This window comes from Thamnophis sirtalis, unplaced genomic scaffold (assembly GCF_051295495.1).
Source record: "Thamnophis sirtalis isolate CommonGarterSnake01/CBP01778 unplaced genomic scaffold, rThaSir2_p1.2 scaffold_2, whole genome shotgun sequence".
In the NCBI taxonomy this organism is placed as follows: Eukaryota; Metazoa; Chordata; class Lepidosauria; order Squamata; family Natricidae; genus Thamnophis; species Thamnophis sirtalis.
The window spans coordinates 37,895,548-37,921,357 of NW_028261382.1; the positions used below are offsets into that span (position 1 = coordinate 37,895,548).

General features: G+C 45.5%; 1 protein-coding gene across 1 annotated transcript; it reads right to left on the reverse strand.

Annotated features, from left to right (window-relative positions):
- Nucleotides 1-2,849: 2,849 nt before the first annotated feature.
- PTGES (prostaglandin E synthase) lies at nt 2,850-16,482 on the reverse strand. Its single transcript, XM_087704912.1, has 3 exons — nt 16,302-16,482; nt 11,566-11,648; nt 2,850-3,583 (listed from the first exon to the last, which is right to left on the reverse strand). The coding sequence occupies exons 1-3, from the start codon at nt 16,407-16,409 to the stop codon at nt 3,337-3,339; spliced, it is 438 nt and encodes a 145-aa protein (XP_087561038.1). The 5' UTR covers nt 16,410-16,482; the 3' UTR covers nt 2,850-3,336.
- Nucleotides 16,483-25,810: the final 9,328 nt, after the last annotated feature.

A 25,810-nucleotide genomic window follows, 5' to 3' on the forward strand; every position in this document is an offset into this window, starting at 1 on the left:
TGGGGGGATTTTGGGGGGGATTTTCATTCTGTTCTGTCTTTGTGACAAGCCCCTCACGTTCCAGTTCATCTGGTCCGTCCGTTTCCATTGCCCAGAATTCCCATAAGGTAGTCCTCAATTTATGGACATCCCTTTAAAGTTATGATGGAGATGAAGAAGTGTGATTTGTGGCTGGTTTTTCACACTGTTGTGGTGTCTCCATGTGTGGCCTCCCTGGAGAGTTTCTAGCAAGCGAAGTCAACAGGGAAGCCAAATTCACTTAACAACTGCATGATGCACTTAACAACCACAGGAAGAAAGGTCATAAGATTGTGAGTGACTCATTTAACAGCCCCAACACTTGAGGACAGAAGGTCCCACCCCAATTTTGGTCGTAAGTCGAGGCCTTCTTGTTCTTTCGATTTCCCAGAATCTCCCAATGAAAGGAATAGTCCAATTCCCCATAATATCCCCCATTCAAAAGAGTTATGACCCTGTTTCAAACAGGAGCCCAAAGTTTTGCTCCAGAAATTCCTTTCTGAATGGAACTTGTAGTGGAAGACATTTCAGCCTGTTTCCTTCACCCACCCAGCCCCTACAGAAATAAAAAAAAATCTGAAATCTCAGTCTTATATAGTGGTTTTTTTCATCCCATTCAATACACCAGACAAATATCTGTGCATTGCTTTGAATAGAATGGAATGGAATAGAATTAAGAATGGAATGGAATTAAGAATGGAATAGAATTAAGAATGGAATAGAATTAAGAATGGAATAGAATTAAGAATGGAATGGAATAGAATTAAGAATGGAATAGAATAACATTAAGAATGTAATAGACTAGAATTCTTTATTGGCCAAATGTGGTTGGAAAAGAATACAAAATTAAATATACGTTATAGATAGAAAGAGCCACTAGAGGGCAGTGTTGTATCATCAAATGCATAATGAACTTTCAGAATGATTTTTGCAGCCAGCAAAATTCCTCCGGTGGACACAGATATGGGATCCTTTCTGAGTGTGCATTTATTTAGGGATTTCATTCCCTCGTGGGGGATGAAGGACGAGTATGCAATCCTCCCACATTAACCAGTGGAAGGGCTTCTCTCCAGAAATCGTGGGGGCTCCATCACCGAAGGTTTCTAAGAAGAGACTAAATAGCCCCTTATCTGAAATAGCATAGGATCTCCTGCTTGAGCAGGGGGCTGGACTAGAAGACCTCCAAGGTCCCTCCCAGCTCCTTCATTCTATTCAGGGAGAGGCAACTCAAGGTGAGAAGTCTGGAAGTCGAGTCATGGCAACTGGCAACTTTTTAAAAAACGCAACCACAACAGTCAGTCAAAGTTCTGGATGGCTCAGAATCTCCATTGACATACAGGTGAGAAACGTTACCCAAAAAAACAAATTAGAAGCACGGCTGGAGGGTTTTCCTGGCCTATTTAACTCCTGCTCTCTTTTACTTTAGATTTGCTTTGAACTCTGCACGTCCTCTTGGGAAGCCACCAACCCCGTTTTCCCCATGAAGTGCTTGGCGCAGATGTGCGAGCATCTGGGAGGGCCTGCAAGCAGAGAGACTGGTGAGTCAGCCCCCCCAAAAAGGGAAAGAGCTCATCATTCACGATGGGCTGAGTGGCGAGAGCTACGGTCTCGAGATTTCCGAGTGGTCTCCCATTCAAGTGCGAAGAGGTTTGGCGGTGCTTCCCTTCTTGAGATGGGGGCCTGCTTTGGCTGGGCGTTGCCCCTTGTTGCGACTGTGGTGAGAGCTGCAGAAGCTGGTAAAACAGCTACAACCAATAGCAGGACCTACACACGTAGTAAACCCTTGTCCACAGAGTTGGAAGAGGACCTCCCATACCACCTGCTAGGCTGCTACTCAGGAAAATAATTTATAAGTAAGTATAGTCTTTATTGTCATTGTACTTAAATGCAACGAAATTGGTAATTTGAGAGGTTAGCTGTCCTGCCTGAATTCACCCAACCTTGAAGTCATTCTTGTGAGTCATTTTTTCCACCATCTAATTCAGTGTTTCTCAACCTTGGTGACTTGAAGTCCCGTGGACTTCAAGTCGCCAAGGTTGAGAAACACTGATCTAATTGCTTTTCTGCTTACACATTCCCACCCCCCCAACATTTATTGAGAACCTGATCATTTTTTTCTTTGAAATCTATGCATCTTCCTACGACTCCCAGGATTCTCAGCAGTGTCTGTCCCAACTGGGGAATTCTGGAAACTGAACAATTCCAATCTAAAGAGCCTCCAGACACAGCGTGATGAAAGTTTGAGAGGGTTGAGAAAAAAATGTTGTCTAAAAACAGGAGTTTTACACCACATTTAGGGGATGGTTGCAGGAACTGGGTAGGTCTAGTTTAATAGAAAAGAAGGACCAGGGGAGACATGATAGGAATGTTCCAATATTTGAGGGTCTGCCCCCCAAAAGAGGGAGTCAAGCTGTTCTCCAAAGCATCTAAGGGCAGGACAAGGAGCAATGGGTGGAAACTAATCAAGGAGAGAAGCAACTTAGAACTAAGGAGAAATTTCACGAGAGTGAGAACAATTAACCAGTGGGATAACTTGCCTCCAGAAGTTGCTCCAACACTGGAAGTCTTTAAGAAGATGTTGAATAACCATTTGTCTAAAACGGTTTAGGGTTTCCTGCCTAAGCAAGGGGTTGGACTAGAAGACCTCCAAGGTCCCTTCCAACTCTGCTATTGTATTGTATCATATCGTATTGTATTGTATTCTAATTCTATTCCATTCGCTATTTTATTTTCTATTTATTTTTCTATTCTATTTATTCTATTCTATTCGCTCCCCCAACTGCAAAGCTTATTGAAGAGAGCTTGGGGATGCAAAAGGCCAGCAGTGCAAACACCTTTTAATTTTTATTTTTATTTGTTCCATTACAAACCATGTGGAGGTGAAGAGACGTGTCCATAACTCAACCCACGCTGGACTCTGAACACCTCATCGCTGGGAAGGGCAGACCCCGAGAGGCTTCAGCTGCAGTGAGGGGGCCCTCTCTAGAGGAGAATGGATTTCATCCTTCAACTGATGCAGGGAAAGGGTCCCTCACATGAACCGAAGTTGTGATGTTTCTGGCTTGCCCACACCGTAAATTCCTCCAAAGCAAACCTGGAGATTGCAAAGTTATCCTCCACGCCTTACAAGCAGGAGATAAGAAGTCCATCCATTGTCGCCTTTTTCTCCCGAGAAAGAGAGAGAGAGAGAGAGAAGCCGGAAGGAGTTCAGGATAACTCAGCCATAGGGTGAAGCCTTGATTTCTTCTCTTTGGACTCTTGCTCTCCCTTCACGCCCTCTACTTAATATCATGCAGGAGCCACTGGGGACGACGGCCGCTAATGCCGGATCACTGAAACGAGGATCTGCAAAGCCATGGAGAAACACGGGATCTGAGCCACGCTGTAGGCCACGGAGCGGGTGGGAGGTCTCAGCGGGAGGAGGTAGGCCACGGTGTGAAGCATCCGGCCGAGGAAGAAGATCAGAAAGTGGATCCGAGCCACCACTGGGCTGGGATGCAGGAAGCTATAGACGGCCCCGATGAAGAGAAACGGGAAGATGGTCTCCATGTCGTTGCGATGAACCCTGGAGACAAGAGAAGGACACAGAAGAAGGACATGATCACGCTTAGTCCTTTAGACCCAACATCGGGAAGACTCAACTGGGCTTCTGTAGGCTATTATGGGTGTTCTGACCTCGGCTTCCCCAAAAAGCACGAAGCAGAATCCTGGTCAGACAAAACCCCTTTTATTAAACAAATGTGGATTCTTTCACCTTCAGCCAAGGCCTGGCAAACAGCCTTTCAAAGGAGTATTTAGGACCACCGACCTTATCTAGCTTGGAAAGCTGCCATGTCAATATTTCCCAAATGAGGTGCAGCGCAAGAAAAGGCTTTGCACAGAGTCTCTGAGATTCACGGACAGATCTTCACACTCCTGAAATGAATCTAACGACTGAACGAACTACTCTGAAATTGACCCTGTTTTGTGAGTTTTCTCCTGGCAGCTCTGCGCATGCACACACTGGGAACAGGCTCCAGCTGTTCTTCTGCCTCACTGATGTCTGACTCTGAAGGCAGCTGATAACTGTCAGACGGCCCTGGCCCTCTCTCTGACTCCGACACAGAGCCCTCATCATCCGAGCCTTCCCCAGACTCCAGGACTGGCCCAGGTTCCTCCCCAACCTCCTCACTGTCTGACTCTGCTGGCAGACCACAACAATGGAGTTCCAGAAGAAGATGGACAGGTGAGAGCAGATTCAGAGGAGTCCCAAAGACGCTTTTTCAAGAGGCCACTGGACATCTTCGTTTTGGCTTGAAGATGTTTCCCTTCTCATCCAAGAAGCTTCCTTGGTTCTAAACTGAAGAATGATGAATGGGAGAAGCTTCTTGGATGAGAAGCAAAACTTCAAGTCAAAACAAAGGTGTCCAGTGGCCTCTTGGAAAAGCACCTTTGGGACAACCGTGATCTGGTGGATGACGGAGAATCTCCACAGGTTCAGAGGAGGCTGTCAGAGACGGTACGTAGACCCAAGGACATGATTTCTGAGGACAGTTGAAGGACCTTGTCTTTCAATCTAGAGCAGTGTTTCTCAACCTTAGCAACTTGAAGATGTCCGGACTTCAACTCCCAGAATTCCCCAGCCAGCGAATGCTGGCTGGGGAATTCTGGGAGTTGAAGTCCGGACATCTTCAAGTGGCCAAGGTTGAGAAACACTGTCCTAGACACTGAATTGTTTATACGCGAATGCTGGCTGGGGAATTCTGGGAGTTGAAGTCCGGACATCTTCAAGTGGCCAAGGTTGAGAAACACTGTCCTAGACACTGAATTGTTTATACGCGAATGCTGGCTGGGGAATTCTGGGAGTTGAAGTCCGGACATCTTCAAGTGGCCAAGGTTGAGAAACACTGTCCTAGACACTGAATTGTTTATACGCGAATGCTGGCTGGGGAATTCTGGGAGTTGAAGTCCGGACATCTTCAAGTTGCCAAGGTTGAGAAACACTGATCTGGAGGACCAAAAACTGAGAAGAGGCCTCTTGGCTATCTTCAGATATTTAGAAATTCAGACCTGGGAGAGAAATTCATTTTTTTTTAAATTCAATCAAATTTTAATTTTTTATACTCTTTATACATGTCAACGTGCGACTGGTGTGGAAACTGGGCAACATACATTTCAGTAGACATAAAGATAGTCTTATTATTCCTAAATATTACATTTCATTTCCATTGTTTCATATTCTTTATACATGTCTTTTATGATCACCCTTCCTTTCTGAACCGTCCTCTTGTCTATCTTAACATATTAATATTAATAATTATTATTTTACCCCGTTATTTTCTATCCCTATTTTAACTTTCATATCGCTATGATATTCAAAGACGTATTTTGCTGTTCATGTTTCCTTAGTTAAATCAACGTTCCATCCTTCACTCTTCCATTTTTCAATATCTCCTTATACAGTTTTAGCATCAGTCACAATCATTTATACATTTAGGGTATTTCTATTCATGTGCTGGGAGAAGATTAATTCTGTTCTCCGGTTTTAGTCAACTAGTGAAATGCCAAACTTCTCTTTAAAATTTAAGCTTTGCAAAAGGAACAGATCCGGCATTCCAGTACAATTCTTCAGCGAATGAATTCCCTTGTGGAGTTCCCAACCCAGCCTCCTGACTGACTTAAATAACATTTAATCACATCAGAAGGAGGAGGAGGAGGAGGAGGAGAAGAAGAAGAAGAAGAAGAAGAAGAAGAAGAAGAAGAAGAAGAAGAAGAAGAAGAAGAAGAAGAAGAAGAAGAAGAAGAAGAAACAACAGCAGGAGAAGTAGAATTAGAAGATGAAAACGAAGGAGAAATAGAAGAAGAAGAATGGGAAAAACAAGAAGAGAAGAAGAAAAAATAAGAGAAGAAGAATTAAAAGACCAAGGAGAAACAGGAGGAGAAGGAGAAGGAGAAGGAGGAGGAGGAGGAGGAGGAGGAGGAGAAGAAGAAGAAGAAGAAGAAGAAGAAGAAGAAGAAGAAGAAGAAGAAGAAGAAGAAGAAGAAGAAGAAGAAGAAGAAGAAGAAGAAGGAAGAAGGAAGAAGGAAAGAACAGGTAACCTGCTAGATAATTACAATGAACATCGTCCAATAATTTCACAATGTTTTGCCAGGAATCTGAGAGCAAAAACAAGGCACAGAGGAAGCCGTTTCCCAGGATTACGGTTGGCTGGTTTTGCAAAAAAATTATAATAATGACAAACATCTTAAAAGCAAACTTTGATTTCATCTTTGTCTTGGCTGGTGGAAAATCCCATGTAACCTGAGTCAGCCACAGTCCTAAAGAAACCTGGCACCTAACTGGAGGATTGTAGCCTGCAGCCCATTTCTCTAATTGGGTTCACACATTCGGCACAGCCGTGGTTTGGGCAATCGTGATTTAAGGAAGACAGCCAACCACAAAGAGCAAGGATTGTACAGGTTAGAGAAGGACAAGAAGCAATGGGTGGAAACTAATCAAGGAGAGAAGCAACTTAGAACTAAGGAGAAATTTCCTGACAGTGAGAACAATTAATCAGTGGAACAGAAGTTGCCTCCAGAGGTTGTGAATGCTCCAACACTGGAAGTCTTAAAGAAGATGCTGGATAGCCATTTGTCTGAAATGGTGTAGGGTTTCCTGCTTAAGCAGAGGGTTGGACTAGAAGACCTTCAAGATCCCTTCCAATTCTGTTCTTCTGTTAAGTCAGCCCTCAACTTGCATCCATTTGCCTAATGACCATTCGCATAAATAATATTTGCAACTCGGGTTGAAATGAAGGATCTTTGGTTCTCTCTGAGCAGGATTGTTTTCTTGCAGACGTTTCATTGCCAAATGAGCTAACAAGGGAGTGGAGTTTACTCTCATTTTATATATTAAAATGCTGCAACAGTCAAAAAATGTGAAAACTGGTTTCGTAAGCCACTTCCTTCAAGTCCGCTGTAATTTCAAACAGTCACTAAACGAAATGGTTGTAAGTCAACATTGCCTGTACTTTCCTCCCTCACAACTTCCAGGGAACGTTCAAAGGGTCTTTGCAGACCCTCCCTCTACAATATCAGCCACGCAAATCCTTCCCAGAAGTCACAGCTGGGCCTTTCACATCAGCCTCTCTGCAGCTCATGGCTTCTCAGGCAAATACCCACATCTGTAATTCGTTGTGTTATTTGCAAGACAGATGGACACTCAGTCAGCCAGCCAGATAAACACCCAATAAATCCCCTTGAATGGCGCCTCGGGAACTAGAAATCCCTCTGAAATGGGCTTTGTTTACCAGCGGAAATGTAGAGTTGGCCAGGAGCCTCATCTTCAAGAATGACTTAACGGTCAAAAGAATCTCCTCAATTCTCTAGATTCAACTTCAAGGGAAGGGCTCAAAAGACCTCACGTCTGCATGGAATAACACGCACAGCTGGATTCCATCCCTACCTCCCCCATTCGCCAAGGGGCACAAAAGGTGTGTGGCTACCACAGTGGTGCTCTTCAGCCATTTCCTGTGGGTCTCATTCATGTACTCACCCAACTTTGGCCACCTCCCAAAGTTGTTAATGGGAGATTATATAAACAAGACAAGGTTATGACCCAAGGCACGACCCGACTTCAGCTACTTCCTGCCCATATTCCAGCCCAGGGCATAAACACGACTCAGACGGAGCTATTTTGTTGGTGTTGTTGAAGATTAACCTTTTGATGACCCAATTGAGAGATTTCTTGCCTAGGTATTATACCTTAGAGAAACTCTGCCCTCTTTGGCTAGGAAATTCAGGGTGTAAATCATTCTTTTGCCCGCAAGGCAGGGAGGAAGTACTGGGGAGGAAGGAATGAGTTACAACAAGTTCTCCTTGGGTTACACAGAGGCTGTAAGAAAGGAAAACCCGTAACACATCAAAAATATAGAAGGAGAACAATCCGATCACTTCCCCAAAGCCTTTGGATTTGGTTCCACCACAAAACCGCGGAGGAAAAAATCGCGCTCGACGAAAGCGCGCATTTGACGTCATCACAGCGCGACGAAAACATCGCGCTGTGATTGAAGAATGTAAAAATAAAGCGAAAACCTTACCCTAACCCCCCCAAACCTAACCCTAAACCTAACCCTAAACCTAACCCCTAACCTAACCCTAAATCTAACCCTAAACCTAACCGTTAACCTAACGCTAAACGTAACCCTAACGCTCTAACCCTAACCCTAACCCTTACCTTTATGTGAATCGGCTTGCTTTAATTTAATTTTTATTTCAATTTTTAATTTTTTTCGTCGCGCTGTGATGACGTCAAATGCGCGCTTTCGTCGAGCGCGATTTTGTCCTCCACGGTTTTGACGGGTCACGTTGGATTTGGGTCATTAAATTGTCTACCTCAACTTTCTCTTTTTCCTGATGGGCAGCCATTCAGTTCCTGCCCCTTCTCTTGATTCCTCTGAGAATCTTTGGAAGGACCAGGGGGTGAAGGAGCCTCCTTCACCCATTCTCCTCCATCATCACCGGCTGTGGCAAATATGAGCCAGTTGCCAGGCATCCCAATTTTGATCAGATGACCACGGGGAGGCTCCAACCGTGGAAAATGGCCAACAGCCACATGTTTCAATGCTGTTGTCACTTTGAACAGTCACTAAATGAATTGTTGTAAGTTGAGGACAAACTGTACTAGAGTCCAATGAATAACAGAATGGCAGAGTTGGAAGGGGCCTTGGAGGTCTTCTAGTCCAACCCCCTGCTCAAGCAGGAGACCCTATGTACCATTTTAGACAAAAGTTTGTCCAATCTTCTCTTGAAAACCTCCAGTGATGGAGCATTCACAACTTCTGGGGGCAAGTCGGCCCGCTGGTTAATTGTCAGGAAATTTCTCCTTTATTCTAGGTTGCTTCTATCCTTGCTGAGTTTCGAATCTGTTGCTTCTTGTCCAACCTTTGGAGAACAGGTTGGCTCCCTCTTCTTTGTGGCAGCCCCTCAAATATTGGGGCACTGCTATCGTGTTCCCCCCGGCCCTTCTTTTCATCCAACTAAAAATGAAAAGGTCTTTACAAGAAACAATGGCGGGAAGATTATTAAAGGGAGATTCAATCTAGAATTAAGGAGGAATTTCCTGACACTGAGAACAATTAACCAGTGGAACAGCTTGCCACTAGAAGTTGTGGGTGCTCCATCCCTGGAGGTTTTAAAGAAAAGTTTGGGCAATCATTCATTTGAGATGGTACGAAGCCTCCTGCCTTGTGCCTGGGTTGGACTAGAGGACCTCCAAGGTGCCTTCCAGCCCTTTGGCTCTATGATGCTTTGAAAGAGATCCGAGTTCCCAGGGTTTGCCATTCCCCCTCCCCCCCCCACCCAACCAAACTTGCCAGGCTGCAGAAAACACAATTAAACCCGCTGGAAGGAATCCCATTAATTATCGCCAATTCACTGAACAGCAACAAAGCTTAAATTTAAAAGGTATTTCTATTTCCATCAGGCTCCCTCAAACTTTGCAAAACAAATGGGCCATAAATGCCAGGCAGGCCGAGGAGGCCGTGGAGGCCGCGTTCCTTGCAAACTAAGCCAAGCTGAAAAATCCTTCCTATCCACATTTTTTTTCTTTTTCTTACAATCTGTAGCCAACTTTTAAGCCCAAAGCAAACAATATGTTGTAAATCTTCCCCAAAGCTCCAGTTGCTTTCTCCGGAGTTCCTACGCTGGAACAAACAGTATTTCTTTTTTACGACTGCTGAAATAAGATCAGAGAAGACAGGAGGAGGAGGAGGAATAACACTTTCAAAAGTTAAATAAACAAGGGTTGCTTCCTCCCACAATCAAATTCCTTTCTCTGGCCTGGAGAAATCAAGAGTATCCCCCTGATGGAGGATTGAAAGGTTTAAAGTTCCCACTTAGGCAAAGAAAAAAAACCAAATGTAGAGATATAGGGAGCCAGCCGTGTGCGGCAGCAGCCCAAAAAAGCCAACGCCATCCTAGGCTGCATCAACAGAGGGACAGGATGTGACTAAGAAGAGGGAGTCAAGCACCAGAAGGCAGAACAAGAAGCAATGGGTGGAAACTAATCAAAGAGAGAAGCAATCTGGAACTAAGGAGAAACTTTTTGACAGTGAGAACAATTAATCGGTGGAACAACTTGCCTCCAGAAGTTGTGAATGCCCCAACACGTTATTAAGTTATTAAGAAGAGGTTGGATAACCATTTGTCTGAAGTGGTGTAGGGTTTCCTGCCTAGGCAGGGGATTGGACTAGAAGACCTTCGAAGTCCCTTCCGACTCTGTTCTTCTGCATTCTAACTTGCTAACTTGCTATTCTTTATTTTGCAACAAACCGTAAATGGGGGCTGAAGAAGGAGAGGCAGTTTTCCCAGCTAGGCCCTATTTCCTAAGCATTTTTACAAAAGAACATGAAATGCCACCTGGGTATAAAAGAAACTTATGTCCTGCTGAATAACCAGGTGAAGAAGGCCAGAAAAATGCTTTGTTAACCTGGGTTGCATGCTTTGTGAACTCAACGCCCGTCGGTCCTTGGCACTTGAGTCTTAACATTCCTTTTCAGACCACGCTTGTCATCGCCAGCCTCGCTCAGGAAAGAAGGAGAGGTTTACAAGTCTGGAATTGCACAAGGCAGGATGTTTTTACATCGGGGGCCTCTGGCGTTTCTAGCCGGGGTTGAATAAATAACAGAAAAAAAAATCACTCTAAGGGAATATAAGTGGGCCCGTTTAATCAGCAGGAAGGAGATTGCAAAATTAATCACATCTCTTTGCAAAGCCCTTCTGCTCTTTTTAAAAATAGGATAAATCAAAGTTTATTAGGTGATAAGATAAACTGCCTGTCTGGCACGCAAATTTTTGCTTTGAAAAGACGGGACACCGTTCCAGCGATTGGGGGGGGGAGGATCTGGAGACCTTCTCAAAAGATTTGGGGGGCATCCACAGCCCTTAGGGGGGTCTCAGTCCTGCCTTAAACCACAGCAGACAAGCTACAATGGAGCCCCAGCCTAGATAAACCACCTATGAGCTTAGAGCAAAGTCTTGCTAGAAGGTCAAAATGGCTTGATAGAATTGATTGGCCATATTATCCTTGGTTAATTTGATGATGGGGGTAAGAAGAATCCTTCCCCCAAGGAAACACAGATCCATGGCACAGTGGAGACATGCTGGAAGAAAAAGAAGAGGAGAGAGGAGGAGGAGGAGGAGGAGAGGGAGGAGAAGAGAAGAGAGGAGGAGGGACAGGAACGAGGAGGAGCAAGAAGAAGAAGAGAGAAGAGAGGAGCGAGAGGAAGAGAGGAGCCAGAAGAAGAAGAGAGGAGCAAGAAGAAGGAGAGAAGAGAGGAGCGAGGAGAAGAGAGGAGCAAGAAGAAGGAGAGAAGAGAGGAGCGAGGAGAAGAGGACAGAGAGGGGAGGAGAAAGGAGGAAGAAGAAAAGAGGAGAGGAGAGACAGGAGGGGAGAGAAGCCTACTCAGCTTGCAATGTTCTGTCACTAGAGCTATTCTAATCAAAGTAGTTGTAGCCCTACACGGTGCCTGTTTCTTCGTCTGGTCTACCTTGCTGAGCTGACCATGGCTGATCCTCAAGAGGACTTACCTGAGACATCTCTGCACATAGGGATCTTCTCTGTGGAACTCCAAGCCACCATGTTTGAGCGCGTCCTCGGGATTGGCAAAAGCCTGGAAAGGACAGAAGAAGAAGACAATGAACATCCAAGGAGAGCATTCAGCCAGTCACAACTGCTGGCGCTTCTTGGTTGAGAAGCAAACTATCTTCTTCTTCCTCAAAAGACCCCAGTTGCCTTCTGATTTTTAAAAAAACCGCACCTTTGGAACAACTACGACCTGGGTGACTAAGAATCTCCATTCACATCCTACACGTAGTAAGTGGTGAATCGGGAAAGAGACAAGCAACCTCCATTGTCTGATCTTCTCCGAGTGGCCTCTCCCCATCCAGTAAAAAATTTAATGTCTCATCAAGGCTAAACATCCCTGTTAACACCCGGGGAAGGCGTGGCTCTTCTGCCTGGAGCAGGGGTTGGCAACCTGCAGCTCTGGAGCCACATGTGGCTCTTTCATCCCTCTGCTGTGGCTCCCTGTCACCGGTCGGTAAAAGGAAAAAGGTCACTGCGCTAGGAGGAGACTCTATGGTGGGGGAATGACGACTTCCGGTTAGGACCTTTGTGGCTCTTTTGAGTTTTTAAGGCTGCCAACCCCTGGCCTGGAGGTTCCCCAACACGGCTCTAGAGCAAGCTAGAATACAAGTCCCATGTTCCCCAGCTGGCCTAGGCAGGGCCTCACTTGGCATTGTGAGAAGCAGCATTAAGAGTCTTTTTAGGCAACCTGTTTGCACATGTTCCCTGGGGAATTCTGGAATTGAGATTAGGACATACTAAAGGATGCTCTCTCTGGGGAACTCTGGAATTCAAGTCCAGCCATTTTCAAATCCCAAGGTTGAGAAATATCAGCCCAGCCTCTGCAGGGTGAAGGACCACCAATGAAACCATAATCCTTGAGGGAAGTTGATCCAGCTTTTTGGGAAAGACCAACAGAAATGATCTACCACCCTCCATGGCAAATAGATGGCAAACCTAGACGGCATCCTAAAAAGCAGAGATGTCATCCTGCCAACAAAAGTGTGTCTATTCAAGGTGATGGTTTCCCCAGTTGCAAAGGATGGCTGTGAAAGCTGGACCATAAGGAGGAGAGATTTAATCCCGAAAATAGTGAGAGACCAGAGAAGGGAATATCAGTTCCTTTACACAACAACTAATAAGGTAGAATGTAATGTTCAGATGGCTCACACCAGAGGGAGTGATGATTACCTGGCTGGATAAAAGATATAAAATAGACACAGCCGAGAAAGCACATCGGTTCTTTGAACATCATTTCACCGCTGAGGAAGAACAAGAAAGTAAAGAGGAACCAGAGAGTAGAAGTCAAGAACGGTCAGTTGAAAACAGGGAGGAAGAAAGAGAACAAAGAAGAAGATAGGAAAGAGAACAAATAGAACAAGAAAGAAGTAAAGTAGGAAGAGAGAAGAAACACAAGGAAACTAAGGGCGGCACACGAATAACACAATGGAACAAGAATTTTTTAAAAAAAGAATGCTTCCTGGTGCAGGAATTGAGCCTGAAAGATGTATGGAGAGAAAGGAATATAGGAAACGAACAATTTACATATTATTCAAACCCCCCACAAATCATGGTCAAGGATAGATATGATTTGGTCAACCCAAGAATTGGGAAGAGACACAGAACAGATTGAAATAATGACAAACATCTGGGCGGATCACAACCCAATAAAAATAACATGGAAAGGGCCAAAAAAGAAAAAGAGCTGGTCAATGAATCAAAGAATAGTGAAAGATAAAGAAGATTTAAAAATGACAGAAAGAGAATTGAAACTTTTCTAAGAAGTAAATAAGAAAGAAGGAGCATCGTTACAAAATTTATGGGATACTACAAAAGCTTTTACAAGACGGTTGGCAATAGCATATTTGGCAAGGAAAAACTAGGAAAAGAGACAAAAACAAGAACCATTAGAGAAAGAACTTAAAAGAATTGGAAATGGGGCTGCAAAGAACCCCCCCCACAAGAATCAAAAATAAAGGAGAAAAAAGAACTAATCAAACACAAATTAAATTTGGTGACACAAGAGGGAGATGCCCCAAAAAATCAAATTTGCAAAACAAAACTATTTTGAAAATGCGAACAAACCGGGAAGATGGTTAGCACACACACAGAAAAAAGCTGTCTGCTTTTAAGACCTTCATGGATTATGAATCCTGAAAAGAGTTGGGGGGGGGTATTTTTTGGCTGCTTGTTTCTCTTGCTGGGAACGGTTATCGGCTTCCTTTTTGGCAACCTTCAAATCTTACACGCTTTTCCCGGGTTTCAACACTTAAAAAATAAAAAAAACCCAAATTTGAAATGTTGTGCAATGTCCCCAATGGAAGAAAAATCCCATTACGCCACCAATGATGTCACTCTTTTATTTTGGCATCATAGTAGGAAAATCTTGGTGGTCAGGTTTCAATGTAATACTGGAGCTAAGATGACGTCAATGTTGCACAAGAGTTTTAAAAAACGGTTACATTCTGGGGAATTCTGGGAGTTGAAGTCCATCCCTCTTAAGGTGGCTAAAAAAGACGGCTTCACTCTATGCATTTAATAAAACCTAATTGTTGTGTGGCTTTTTTGGATTAGGGGTGACATGAGGGCAGTCTTCCAATATTTGTGGGGCTGCCACAAGGAACAGGGGCTCAAGCTATTCTCCAAAGCACCTGAAGGCAGAACAAGAAGCAATGGATGGAAACTAATCAAGGAGAGAAGCAACTTAGAACTAAGGAGGAATTTCTTGATAGTGAGAACAATTAACTGGTGGAATAGAAGCTGCCACCAGAACCATCCATCACTGGAGCTCCAGAGCAATCAAGATTTAGACATTTCCGCATCAAATGCGGAATCCATTTGTCTGAAGTGGTGTAGGGTTTCCTGCCTAAGCAGGGGTTGAACTAGAACGGTGTTTCCCAACCTTGTCAACTTGAAGATGTCCGGACTTCAACTCCCAGAATTCCCCAGCCAGCGAATGCTGGCTGGGGAATTCTGGGAGTTGAAGTCCGGACATCTTCAAGTTGACAAGGTTGGGAAACACTGGACTAGAAGACCTCCAAGATCCCTTCCAACTCTGTTATTCTATTCTAAATGCCAAATACCCCTTTTAATCAGGAGAATACAGATTCCTCTATGCTAAAATCCAAGCATGAACAAGTTTTTAAAATGACACAATCTTTCGGTCGGGTGTGCCATGGAGTTGTGCACCTGGCCTTCTGTTTAATCCCCAAACACAATGTTTAAAAAAAAAAAAAGCTATTATATTTCTTTTATGTGCTGGCATTCTTAGAAATAAGGAAGGCTGTGCGATCTTGGCTCTAACTTCAATTCATTTACACACAAAAATCCCATTTTAGAATATTACAGCTGAGGATTATAATGTGGAGCCGTAATTCTCATCAAATGGAATTGGGCACCTCACATAAATATTTAATTCTATTGAAGTTGCAAAGACAGGAATTTAAGTAAGTGGAAAGAGCCTGCGGTATCCTTTTAAGGAATAAAAGTGCAGTTTTTCAATAGGTACAGGAACTGGGTCTCTGTATTTATATCCTCTTATATGATCTGGTTTAATGATAAGCTTGAGGGCTACATTGATTTTGCATCAAATCCAATGGGCATCGCATGGATTTCTTTAAAAAACCTCAGGTCTTTTAAACCAAAATACATCCAGTTTTTTCTTTCAATGACATTAGCACTACTTTTTCCTGCATTAGAAGTTTTATGCATACAATTAAAAAAATTCAAATACTCCTCTTACTCAGTGTAAAAAACAACAACATTGTCTTAACTTTTAAAGCCTGTGTCATGCTGGACACAACAATACTTTGCCCCAAAGAGACAAACTTCTAAGATATCCCCCCATAAAGCCAGCCTATAATACTTTCCAAGAACGGTTTCAGACTTATGAAAAGTGATGACACCCAGATCGGTCTATCATCTATTATAAATAACAAAGTGGCAAAGGTATCTAACATTCCAGTTTTCTCCAGGTATCTAATCATGTTTTCCCTTTAATCGCGCATTCCTAATTAATGTGCTAGAACAATATTCATGAAGGGAGGGAAATATACTTGATGATGTTGCAGGATCCAATCTGGGTCGGTCAAGGGGGAGCAGAGGTTTATCCTGGAGCCCCCCCACCCCCCCCTGCAAACCTCTCTCTGTGCCTTGGGCTTTTCAGAGAGCGGGCTAAGCCACCATATAAAGACCACAACCATTTACTAGCCAGCATCCGCGCCCCAATCTGCCTCTCAAAAGCTTCACACAACAGCCAGCCTAGAAACACCACACACAGAGCAGCACACAATTCCCTGAGGATGGGCTCCGGATAGCTCGAGCCTCCCGTCCCGCTGAGCGACCCAGATGGGATCCTAAAACAATATTTCCCTAACAGTCCCCACATTTGGAAAGCCTCAAACGTTCCTTCCGCTGAGCCTTCGGGTAAAAGCGTCGCCCTCCTAGGCTGGGGATCATGGGCTCGGGAACACCCCCCCCCCCCCAATACCAGCTTCCAAGAAACCAGAACACCCCAATGGGGGTTCCCTCCTGCGCCTCCAAAAAAGCAGGTGGGCGCGAGCGGGGCGGAGGCCGGTGGGCGGTTGGGGTCCAAGCGATTCCCCGCAGCCGGGGATTTGTCTCCTCTCCCCAAAGATTTCGCAAGGAAAGCAAACCGCCTTTCGCCGCTGCCCGTCCCGAGCCGCCGTTTCCGGCTTACCTTCCTCCGGAGCCTGACTTGCCCCGTCAGGATCGCCACGGCGTACATCTTCAGGATGAGAAGCGTGGCGAAAAACGCGAAAGAGCCGAAAACCTCGTTTTGCATCATTTTGGCACCGCCGGAGGGGAGACTGCGCCGCCAGCGCCCTCTGCACGGACTATATAGGGTGGCGGTTCAGGAAAGGGGTGGAGGATGCGCTGAGGGAGATCAGCCCTGAGCCCTCCTCTACACACAAGCCCCACGCCTCGCCGCCACTTGCCACCCAAGCCGGCCACTTTCGCTTCCCTTATTTTAAAAGATGTGAAGACTCTGGAAAGAGTGCAGAGAAGAGCAACAAAGATGATTAGGGGACTGGAGGCTAGAACATACGAAGAACGGTTGCAGGAACTGGGGATGTCTGGTTGAATGAAAAGAAGGATTAGGGGAGACATGATAGCATCTTCCAATATCTCAGGGGTTGCCCCAAAGAAGAGGGAGTCAAAGTATCCTCCAAAGCACCCGAGGGCAGGACAAGAAGCAATGGGTGGAAATAATGTGTCTGAAATGGTAGAGACTAGAGCTTCCTGCTTTTGAGCAGGGGGTTGGACTAGAAGACCTCCAAGGGGCCTTCTGGGTGATTAAAATTGGGGTTATATTACCACCCTAACCACTGAGAAGATGGGACATGGTGGCTCAGTGGCTAAGATGCTGAGCATGTCGATCAGAAAGTTTGGTGGTTCAAATCCCTAGCGCTGCGTAACTGAGTGAGCTCCCATGACTTGTCCCAGCTTCTGCCAACCTAGCAGTTCGAAAGCATGTAAAAGAATGCAAGTAGAAAAATAGGAACCACCTTTGGTAGGAAGGTAACAGCGTCCTGTGAGCCTTCGGCGTTGAGTCATGCCGGCCACATGACCACGGAGATGTCTTCGGACAGCGCTGGCTCTTCGGCTTTGAAACGGAGATGAGCACCATCGCCCCCTAGAGTCAGGAACGACTAGCACATATGTGCGAGGGGAATCTTTATCTTTAAGCACTGGGGGTTTTTTGGGGGGGCTGACCTAGCCCCAGTGGGGTGGAAACTGACAGCCAAACCATCAATGAGGGCTTATTCTGGTGTGGTGCAGCAGACAAACCTAGAAAGGTTTGGCAGAGTGCTAAACCAGGGTTTGCTGAAATGTGGTTCTAAATGATAGAAGATAATGTTTGTAGCTCATGGTTGAATTATGGGGGTCTCTGAGTTTGGCGGTTTTCTTGCAGATGTCTCATGACCCAACTAGGTAGCATCATCAGTGCACCCTGCCATGTCAACATCACCGGCAGTTTCCTTGTGAGTTTTCAGAGCAGGGTGGCTGCATTCGCACAACCTATTAATGCCAAGTTTGGTAATCCACAATTTTGAGATGGAGGCTTCTTTTCCACCGAATTCGGGGACTTACAAAAGAGCAGGAAGAAGCAGCCTTAACTGAAATCTTCTCCCCAGCAAAGGACAAGGACGTTCCTGGCTTCACGGTGCAGTTTCTTTGAGCCCCTCCCCATTCACACAACATGCCAGACCAGGTCAAGGCAAGCCACAATAGCTGCCTGTTGAGTTTGCCTGGCTGAACCGCTGTTGTTTACAGGGATTTCTTCCTGGGTTTTATTTATTGATGTATAGGGAGATGTGGTGCCTAGGTCAGAATTCCAGGGATGAAATTCAATTTTTTTAACTGCCAGTGGGCGTGGCTTGGTGGGCGTGGCAGGGGAAGGATACTGCAAAAACCCCATTCCCTCTCCACTCGGGGGCCAGCCAAAGGTATTTGAGAGACCGCCTACTGCCAATTACCTCCACTAGACCGATACGATCGCATAGATTAGGCCTCCTCCGAATTCCATCTTCCAGCCAGTGCAGACTGGTGACTACCCGGAGGAGAGCCTTCTCGGTGGCTGCTCCGACCCTCTGGAACAAACTCCCCGTGGAGATTCAGACCCTCACCACCCTCCAGTCCTTCCGCGCCGCCCTTAAAACCTGGCTGTCCCGGCTGGCCTGGGGTTAAGACTCTAACCCCACTCGAATTGTGTGGCTGTTGTGTTTTTTTAATATGTTGTATTGTCTCTATGTTGGAAATTGTTTGTCCCCCCAGGGAAAAGGGCGGCATACAAATAAAGGGAAAATGAAAAAAAAAAAAATGAAATGCAAGGTGGTATCTGCTGGCTCTCTCAACTACTCAAAATTTCCGCTACCGGTTCTCCAGAACAGACCCGAGGTGGCGCAGTGGTTAGGGTGCAGCACTGCAGGCCACTTCAGCTGACTGCTATCTGCAGTTCAGCGGTTCTAATCTCACCGGCTCAAGGTCGACTCAGCCTTCTATCCTTCCGAGGTGGGTGAAATGAGGACCCAGACTGTGGGGGCGATATGCTGACTCAATTTGCTAAAAAATCTCTAAACCGCTTAGAGAGGGCTGAAAGCCCTATGAAGCGGTATATAAGTCTAATTAATAAATAAAATAAAATAAAGAACCTGCTGGATTTCACTTCGGCGATAATTCCTTTTTATGGACTGAGTGGAAAGGGAGTAATTTCGTAACTGAGATTTGATGAGGAAATGGCCAGGAGCCACCTTATTCCTGCAGATGCTCCTGGGCAAAACTTCCTTCTGAATTGTTGGAAGCAACGTGTCGAAATGCAGAAGGGGGAATCAGGAAAAAAAATGCATGATGCCATCTTTACTTCTGGCAATTCTTTCTTGTTCGGGCATGTCTTCACGCTGTTCATAAAAGCAGCGTCCAAAAATGCCAAATCAATTGTTGGCATGATAGTAGGAACCCCCCCCCCCCCAAGGACACACCTTCACCAGGCATGTAAAGGTGTCGTCACTCCCTCTCCCTTTGGAGGTTCGGCTACAGGCCGAAAGTTTCCATCTTGTTCAATGTCGGTGGTGGGGGAGGGAGTCCTCATAGAAGTTTGCCTAGACCAGGGGTGTCCAACCTTGGCCACTTTCAAAACTTGTGGACTTCAATTCCCAGAATTCCCCAGCCAGATTTCTGGGCGTTGAAGACCCCTGAGCTATTAAAGTCCTTGACAAGAGTTTGGAGTTCTCGGTCAAGTTCTTGGTCAAGTTTGGAGACTACAACCGCTGAAATATTTCGCTGTTGTTTGGATCACGCAGTTGGGCCCCTTTCCCAGCGGTTAAACCACTGGATTTGCTTATGCAAAACCTTCTTAAGAAGATTAGCAAATCCTCAGTTGGGTCTCCAAACAGAACAGCAGCTGGGAAGAGGGCTTGTGGAAGGGGAGGCTGGGAAGAGGATCCCTCTGAGCCAGATCCTTGGACACTAAGATTCAGCCCAGCTTGCTTCTCCCTTCCCTTCCCACCAGCTGCTCTGCTTCCGCTCCTGCTATTGTAAACAAGAGGTCTTCTACAAGGGAAAGAGGAGAGCAGGGCTGATGTCCCTTCCAGCCTCCAAGCCCTGGGGGCCGAGATGGGGGAGTTTGCCTGAGATGGGTCTTCGCTTGGTGTGCTCCACTCTTCATTTGAGATGAAGATCCTGGTTGACCACGGAAGGTAGCACCTGAGTTACCCAGATGGGGAGATCTTGGCAAGGCTTTGCAAAGAGAAGAGCAACCGAAGATGACACTGGAGGATAAACCATACGATGAACAGTTGAGGGAACTAGTCTAGTCCAGTGTTTCTCAACCTTGGCTACTTGAAGATGCCCGGACTTCAACTCCCAGAATTCCCCAGCCAGCGAATGCTGGCTGGGGAATTCTGGGAGTTGAAGTCCGGGCATCTTCAAGTTGCCAAGGTTGAGAAACACTGGTCTAGTCTAGTGAAGAGAAGGACCAGGGGAGACATGATAACAGTCTTCCAATATCTCAGGGGCTTCCACAAAGACCCATTCACCACAGCAGTTGAAGGCAGGACAAGAAGCCATGGGTGGAAACTCATCAAGGAGAGAAGCAACCGAGAACTAAGGAGGAATTTCCTGACAATGAGGACAATTAATCAGTGGAACAACTTACCACTAGAAGTTGTGGGTGCTCCAACACTGGAGGTTATTAAGTTATTCCATTTGACTGGAATAGTATAGGGTTTCCTGCCTGAGCAGGGGGTTGGACTAGAAGACCTCCAAGGTCTCTTCCAACTCTCCTATTCCTGATGTCTTTTCTTTTATTCTGTACAGAATAATTGTTATTTGGGAGTCGATTCCAAATCAAACAAATTAAAGTGAGATCATTTTATTCCATTCTTACAGGACAGGCCTCCTTAAAGGGATGCCGGCAATCTTACACCCATCTATTAAGCGGCTCTTGAAAGCCATAACAACACTTTAAAAAAAGTGACTTATAACCGCTCCTCAAACTTACGACTGCCGCGTGCAGCATCACCCAGGGCCACATGATTACCAGCTGCAGCTTCCCCACCCAGCAAGCAAAGTCAATGGAGGAAGCTGGATCCATTTAACAACCCCACGATTCACTTAATGACCAGTGATTTGCTAAACAACCATTGGGGGAAAGAGTCATAAAATTGGGCAAGTCCCACTTAACAATTGGTAATTGGCGATGGTAATTCTGCTCCCCTTTGTGGTCGTAAGTCGAGGACTGCCTCCATGTCCTCTCTTATCCGACCGTTTCCTACGTAGCGTACTTTTAGCCCCACGTTCCGTCCCAGTATGAAAAAGCAGGAGGTGTTTAGCTCTTTAGTGAATGGCGCCATTTTCTGGGATCTCTGCTCTTTGGTGACACTAAGGCATGGATTAAGAATAATTATTTTAATTAATAAACCAATTAGGAATTAAGTCGCTACTAAGGGGAGTAAGGATTATTAAAGCATTTGTTCATGCTGCCCCCTGGTGGTAGGAAAAAAATCCTTATAAACTGCATAAATGCCACATTTCTTACCAAAACAGAAATAAAGGGAAAAAATCTGATATTTTAATTTAATATCAGGGATATTCCTAATTAATTTAGGGATAAAACCCCTCTCCACCTACCATCACCCAAACCATTACCTAATATGGAAAATGTCTTTGCAGTCCTGAACAATGGTCCAAGGCAGGCTTTCTCATAAGACACACAGACTTCAACCCCCAGAATTCCCCTGCTTGACCGAGGAATTCTGGGAAGTTGAAGTATTGGGTTGAGGGATTCAGAGGGCAACCAGGTTGGGGCCATTGTCATCCGCCTCTAAGTGAACCCAGAAGTCTTCCTCAATGTTGGATTGGTGCCAGTTTGTTGAGAGGATGAAGCCAGCAGCTGTTCTTCTTTGAAGATGCCAGCCACAGATCCTGAAGAACCAGGAGATCCGTTGGAAGAAGGAGACGCCGAGTGAGGTTTTCCCTCGGAGAAACTAGAAAGCTCCAAGGAATTGGAGGATGTTGGCTTGCTGGTCACATCCCAGATTTCCACCAAGGGAAAGCAGACAACTCCCCCCATCATTGATCCAGGAAGGGAGAACCAGCTTACAAGAATGGGGGCACTCTGGATTCACTGGGGCGCTGAAGAGGGCCTATTCAGTTGATCCAAGTCCTTCCATTTTGCCTTCAAGACCAGGGAAGATGGGAGAAGTGCTGAAAAGCCCATTGTTCAGTGAGATTGTCCTTCAAGGATCCATGATGGTGATAGCTGTCTTCTTCTCAGCTTTGCTTCACCCAAGAATCAGCCAGACTCCCAAATCCACGTCTAGATGGTGGTTCTGGATTCCTGTCAGAGAAACGTTGGATCTGTTGCATCAAAAGCAAGGCAAGGAAGCGGGGATGAGCTGGACAGAGTGGCAAGGATCTCTCTTTGAAACCTGATGGCATTGATTGACACTATGCAGGAAGCAATCTCTGGGAGGGGGGAGTTGGGGGAGGAGGGAAATTAAGAGGAAGAAGAGAAAGAAGGAAGAGGAGGAGGAGGAGGAAATGAATGGGAAGTAATAGGAGGAATAAGGGGAAGAGAATAGGAGGAAGAGGAAGAGAAAGAGGGAGAGGGAAGAAGATGAAAAAAGATGACGAGGAAAAAGACAAGGAAGAAGGAGGAGAAGAGGAAGAGGAGGAAGAAGAAAAAGAGGATGAGGAAGACAACAAGAAGGAGGAGTAGTAGGATGGTAGCAAGGGGAGTAGTGCTAGTAGAAAAAAGAAGCCAGTCTGTTGAACCTAATCATTCCCTTCTAGGTTGAAATAAATGTTCTCTCTTCCCAGCTCCTCTTTCAGAAACCACGTTGCCCTCTTCCTTTACGAGATGGATAGGCTGCCTCCCTCTTTGAAACAGGTCTACCCTGGGGCCCCCATTCACACAAGACCAACTGCATGCAGGCAAGACCTTAGGCTCCAACGGATGCCAGGCAGTCCTTGCCCGCAGGCATTCCTTTATTTGAAGTTACAACAGCACTGGGGGGAAATCAGGGGTCTTTTTTGTCCCACCCCACTGTGGTTCTAAGTCGAGGACTCCCTGTAAAGCCATGTGGTGGTTTAAGATGCCAAGAGCATCGCTGGATTTCACCCTTGGAATCTGCTGCACCCAAAACGGTTGTGTGGCTAGGCGACTAACGCCAGCTGCTGATCTTAGCCCATCTTCTGCCCCCGTTTTTGCTCGGGTGGCAGGGAATTTTGCCCAAAGATGCCAAAGGGCTTTTTCTAGGAATGGCGCCTTCCAAAGCTGCCAGGTTTCAGCTTCCAAAATCTTCTGGAATTCCAGACTGAGAAATCTCGGGGGGGGGGGGTGTGCAATTTCACCCCCCTGAATTGACAAGAAGCCCAGATCCTCTCTTACCTGTCCCCCAAGGGTGGGGCTCTGCCTTTTCCTGCACCGACACATGGAGTGCAGGCTCATTTGCACACCAGTGGAGGGAAGTTTGCATGGCCTGAGCCAGCTAAATAATTGATTTGCATCTTGGCTGGGAGGATGGGATCTGGTTTCAAAAAGCAACCGGATCCTTTTTCCTTGCCAACCCCATTCAAATTAGATGAATATTTATTCCCCTCTGTCTCACGTCCGTACGTTTCCCAGCGCTCCCCTCAGCCGCTGTTATTCACCACAGTGTTGAGCCTCAACTTACAACAGTTTGTTTAGTGACCGATCAAAATGACAACGGGGCTTCAAAAAAGGGACTTAGGATTGTTTTTCACACCGATGACCATCGGAGTTATCAAAAGTCAAACACTTGGCAACTGACATGGGCTTCTGATGGTTGCAGTGACCCCCTTCTGCCCCCTTCTGACAAGCAGAGTCAAGGGGGAAGCCGGGTTCACTTAACAACCGTGTTACTATTTTAAGAACTGCAGTGATTCACTTAATGGCTGTGTTAAGAAAGGTCGTAAACTCAGGCAAAACATATTAAAAAAACCTGACTCACTTAGCAACAGAAATGTCGGTCTCAATTGCAGTTGAAAGTTGAGAACTACCTCCAATGTTGACCATTTTTAAGCTATAGTTTTAAAAAATTGGGTATTACGATTGAGAATACTGTTCCTGTCCCCCTTCGCCCACAAATGAACTGAGAACAAAGTTTCATTGTTAACACCCCTCTAAGGCCAAACAAGAGGTGGTTTGATGCATTGTGTGGACCTCTCCATCTCGGGGCTTACAGGAACATCTCACAGAACCTAGAATCATAGTTTGGAAGGGACCTTGGAGGTCTTCTAGTCCAACCCCCTACTGAAGCAGGAAACCCAACTCCATTCCTCACAATTGCCAGTCTCTTCTTGAAAACCTCCAGCGATGGAGCACCCACAACTTCTGGAGGCAAGGAGTTCCACTGGTTAATTGTTCTCCCTGTCAGGAAATTTCTCCTTAGTTCTCGGTTGCTTCTCTCCTTGATTAGTTTTCATCCATTGTTTCTTGTCCTGTCTCCAGGTGCTTTGGAGAATAGGTTGACCCACTCTTGTCTGTGATAGTCCTTGTGTCAGTCTCAAGAAGCTTCCACATAATTTACCTTCCAATTTAGGTGCAACTACAAACTCTTTGACCGGGAGGCCCTCACGTACAGTTTTCTCAACCGTAGCAATCCGAAGACGTTGCGGACATCAATTCCCAGAATTCTGGGAGTTGAAGTCCAGACATCTTAAAGAGTCGCCAAGATTTATTGACTACATGATTGATGTCACCGATGGTTGGGAGATGCTTCCTTGTGGCTGGACCTGAGCCTTATGCCAGTGGTTCCCAAACTTGGCAACTTTAAGACTTGTGGACTTCAACTCCCAGAATTCTCCAGCCAGCAGAGCTGGCTGGAGAATTCTGGAGTTGAAGTCCACAAGTCTTAAAGTTGCCAAGTTTGGGAACCACTGCCTTATGCGATGGGAAGGGTAGCTGTCCAAGGTGCTGAAAAGGCATCATTGACACATTGACCAAAAAAAGGCTGAAAAAGTTTCTGGTTTTGTGAGACAGCAGGAAGCTCAGATTTTTTGCCAGATACCTGTTACAGGTATTACACAATATGGAAAGGTGAATTGTCTTCAGAGGATGGCGATTTAGAGCTGAGGGAGTCCCTTTATATACACTTTCAGCTGTCCCCCCCGCCTTACCGGTTAAGCAACATGGGGCCTGGAATCCAAGACTTCTAGAATGTGTGAAGTCCATAAAGGTTGATTGAACTTTTTAGTTTACATCGAGGGCATATTGTTGAGTGATGGATGGATCAATAAGGGTCACTCAAATATCGTAATCAGTGTTAAAATGTAATGGTCACTTCTGCTCAATGTTTTAGGGTTGAGGAGAAATTGATTTCCAAAATTCCCAGTTTGCCCAGCAGAATCAGGATGGTGGGGAGTGCAGCCTTGAAAATAACGGCCTTGAAAACGTTACAGATTTAGAGTTTTATGGGTCGATGGATATTATTTTATTACATTTGCCCAGTTTCAATTCCATGGAGTGCCAGGACCTGAACATTGGGTGTATTCTTTTAGAAAGCGTATTTGAGATTCATTGGTCCAGAAATTGTTCTAGGAAGCCCTGTTTTGATCTGTTAAAGGTTACAGAATGAGTGTTTTAAGGGTAGGCCAAGGTTGTTTTATTAAATTTGCATTTTTTTCAATTCAACAGAGACCTAACTCCTGAAATTAGGTGGTACCTGGCTCAATGGTAGTGACTGTGAGAGGGATCTTGGAGTCCTAGTGAACAACCATTTAAATATGAGCCAGCCATGTGCAGCAGCTGCCAAAAAAGCCAACACAGTTCTAGGCTGCATCAACAGAGGGAGAGAATCAAGATCACGTGAAGGATTAATTCCACTTTGTAATGCCTTGGTAAGGCCACACCTGGAATATGACATCCAGTTTTGGTCGCCATGGTGTAAAAAAGATGTGGAGACTCTGGAAAGACTGCAGAGAGGAGCAACCAACTCGAGGCTAAAATATATGAAGAACGGTTGCAGGAACTGGGTATGTCTAGTTGAATGAAAAGAAGGACCAGGGAAGACAGGATAGAAGTCTTCCAATATCTCAGGGGTTGCCTCAAAGAAGAGGGAGTCAAGCTATTCTCCAAGGCACCCGAAGGTAGAACAAGAAGCAATGGGTGGAAACTAATCAAGGAGAGAAGCAACTTAGCACTGAGGAGAAATTTCATGACAG